Source organism: Solenopsis invicta, chromosome 16 (genome assembly GCF_016802725.1).
Source record: "Solenopsis invicta isolate M01_SB chromosome 16, UNIL_Sinv_3.0, whole genome shotgun sequence".
Lineage (NCBI taxonomy): Eukaryota > Metazoa > Arthropoda > Insecta > Hymenoptera > Formicidae > Solenopsis > Solenopsis invicta.
Window position 1 is genome coordinate 9460843 of NC_052679.1, and position 2852 is coordinate 9463694.

At 32.0% G+C, this 2852-nt stretch overlaps 1 protein-coding gene across 1 annotated transcript; it reads left to right on the plus strand.

Annotated features, from left to right (window-relative positions):
• Positions 1 to 584: 584 nt before the first annotated feature.
• On the plus strand, positions 585 to 2630 carry LOC105201071. Its single transcript, XM_026140340.2, has 2 exons — positions 585 to 744; positions 833 to 2630. Exon 2 carries the CDS (start codon positions 951 to 953, stop codon positions 1440 to 1442), a length of 492 nt encoding a protein of 163 aa, XP_025996125.1. The 5' UTR covers positions 585 to 744; positions 833 to 950; the 3' UTR covers positions 1443 to 2630.
• Positions 2631 to 2852: the final 222 nt, after the last annotated feature.

Consider the following 2852-nt stretch of genomic DNA (forward strand, 5'->3'; position numbering starts at 1 on the left):
ATCTAACATTCACTATACGTCTAAATAAAAACAATTTGAAAACGGAAAATTATTTTTATTTTATAGAAATTATAAACTTTTATAAATTCTCATAAATTCTCGGAAAAATAATACGAAAACTTACTGTAATTTAACGGTATTTTCTCATCCTTTCTGACGTAATATACCACCTTTAGAACTCTAGGTTCCGATAGTGCACATCCCGATAGCCTACCAACCAATCATCTTGACTTATCTAACCCAACCTACGGAAAATCTCTAGGCATCTGCCATTGTGAGTGGTTTGTGTGCTATCGGGATGTGCGCTATCGGGATCCGCTGCTTATTCTACCCTATAGGACTTATGCTCTTATTTATGAAGTTTTTTGAATCAAGACTAATTTTCAAATTAGATACCATATTGCTATCGTCACATCTAACATTTATGTCATTCGAGATTTTTTCTAACTTCACATAACAGATATCTATACTAAACTAGATCGCTACCTTCGGCTGAATAGCTGTGCCCGGCAGGATATCCGGATTCGGCCATCTTACCCAACAAGAAAATGGCGTCTACGCGTAGGTTGGGTTAGTGCGTATGTGTTTGACAGGTTTGACAACTGAGCCGATTGACCGCTGAGCACCGTTGAACATATTAATTGTGATTATCGAGTGTGTTTTTATGATATCGTGCCATAATGCCAAGCAATTGCTGCATAACGGGTTGCAAAAATAGCAATAAAAATGGTTTTCATTTATCAGGTAAGTAGAATGTATATGTTTGTAACATACGAGTTTTATGATATTCTGAGATTATATTTCAAATAAGCATTACGTATACACGTTTCAGATTTTCTTTAAATCGGCCTGAAATATTGCAAATTTGGATTAACGCAATTGGAAGAAAAGGTTTTCAACCAACTAAAAATCATCTTATTTGCAGTGCACATTTTAAAGCTGAAGACTACATGGACAGACTAAACACAAGTGGTGTACGCTTGAAAAATCTTGCTGTGCCTTTTATATTTTCTAAGGTTTCTGCTCCTGCATTCATACCTAATATAACTGATTATGTAACAAATTCACCCGCTGCAAGTTCGCCTGCAAAAACTTGGAAGAGTATATTAAAAAAACCAGATATCGATCAATTATCACCTAATATTGATTCTGAGAGCTCAAGTACTTCTTTATTGAAACATACTCCAATTGTATTGTCTAAGAGTCCAAAAGCAACTACCAGTGCAAATTCAATTGATGATACAATTAAAATAACTACGGTAAAGAAACGGAAAATAATGGATCCTTCAGTTTATTATTTAAAGATGCAGAAAATGTCTCCAAGAAAACAACGAATGCAAAGAACAATTAAGACATTGATGCAGAAGGTATCACGAAGAGATGAAAAAGTCCGTTCATTGGAGAGTCTATTAAAAACATTACGGTACAATGACAAAGTATAAATACTGTGTCTGATACAATATATGTATTTGAGCACTCAGCGTCATTGATTCTGTCCCTCGGAAAATTTTCCAAACTGAGAAGTCGTTATCTTTTTACAAACAGTTTATAATTAATGTAACAACCAATAAGCTCTAGTCGTTACATTAATCATAAAGTGTGAGTATGTAGAAAGTGGTGACTTCTCAATTTGGAAAATTTTTCGAGCGACAGAATCAATGACGCTGGGTGTACAGCTTTGTAGACATAAAGTTGACATACTCAAATATATGTATACTCAAATATATGTATACCCTTACGAAAAAATATTCTGTAGTTGCAAGAAAATAGTATGAAAGTATATAAAATCGGTAGATATTTGTGAACGGAAAAAGAATTATACATAAATTACCGGAAAAAGAATTGTATATAAATTGTAATAGTTATATAAATTGTCAAAATATCAGTTATATAGAAATATCAGTTATATTAACAGAGCAAAGAATCTACTTGAAAATAATCCAAGTCAAGTTATTTCTAATACTTTTTTCTTTTGAGTGTTATATAATAGTTACATTGTTGAGTGGGAAATTACAACTAACATTTACGTTACATGTAACATTGTGTTTGGTGGGATGTAGCAGGTTTTGTAGTTAAAAAAATTCTTCTTAAATTAACCTGCAAAGGCTTCATTGCCAATCTTATTAGAAAAACTGATGATAGGCAAGAAAACTTTGCATCATATACAATATTAATTGATGTTAAAAATAAGGGGGGTTTAGTTTATGCATCGAATCATGTGCAAAAAAAATTATTTGTGCCACCGAAATTGAATTTTTGCAGTCCGTAGCAAAAGGTACAAATAATCTACCGAATAAAGATGCATACTCTCAAATTATTTATCAAGTGACACGCAGATTCGTATTAAACGCGAATGTATTTCGTAATAATGATGAATGTTACGAAGAGTTGGAAATAGGTACAGATATACTTCATCGCTTACAATTAATAAAAGTTGTATGCAAAACATATTTGACTATTCGAATGCATTCACATTCCAAAACATTAAATAAAGACGTTGTAAATCCTGTAAGCAAACGCCAAAAATTATCCAAATTGATTCTTTTTAATAATACATAGATTGTATTATTAACATTTTGCTATAATTCTTACAATAAAATTTATTTTTTTACTATAAATGAATTTGTTTTATTACTATTTTATGCGTCCCTAATTAAAATTAATGTTTTCTTATTTTATATACTTTCTAAGTGTATTTTATACACTTTACCATTGAGCATATTAATTGTGATTATCGAGTGTTTTTTCGATATCGTGCCATAATGCCAAGCAAGAGCGGCATTAGAGCGGCATTGGAGCGGCTATTTTGTTGTAGGTAACATGGCTGAAACCGGATATCCTTCCTGCCTCAA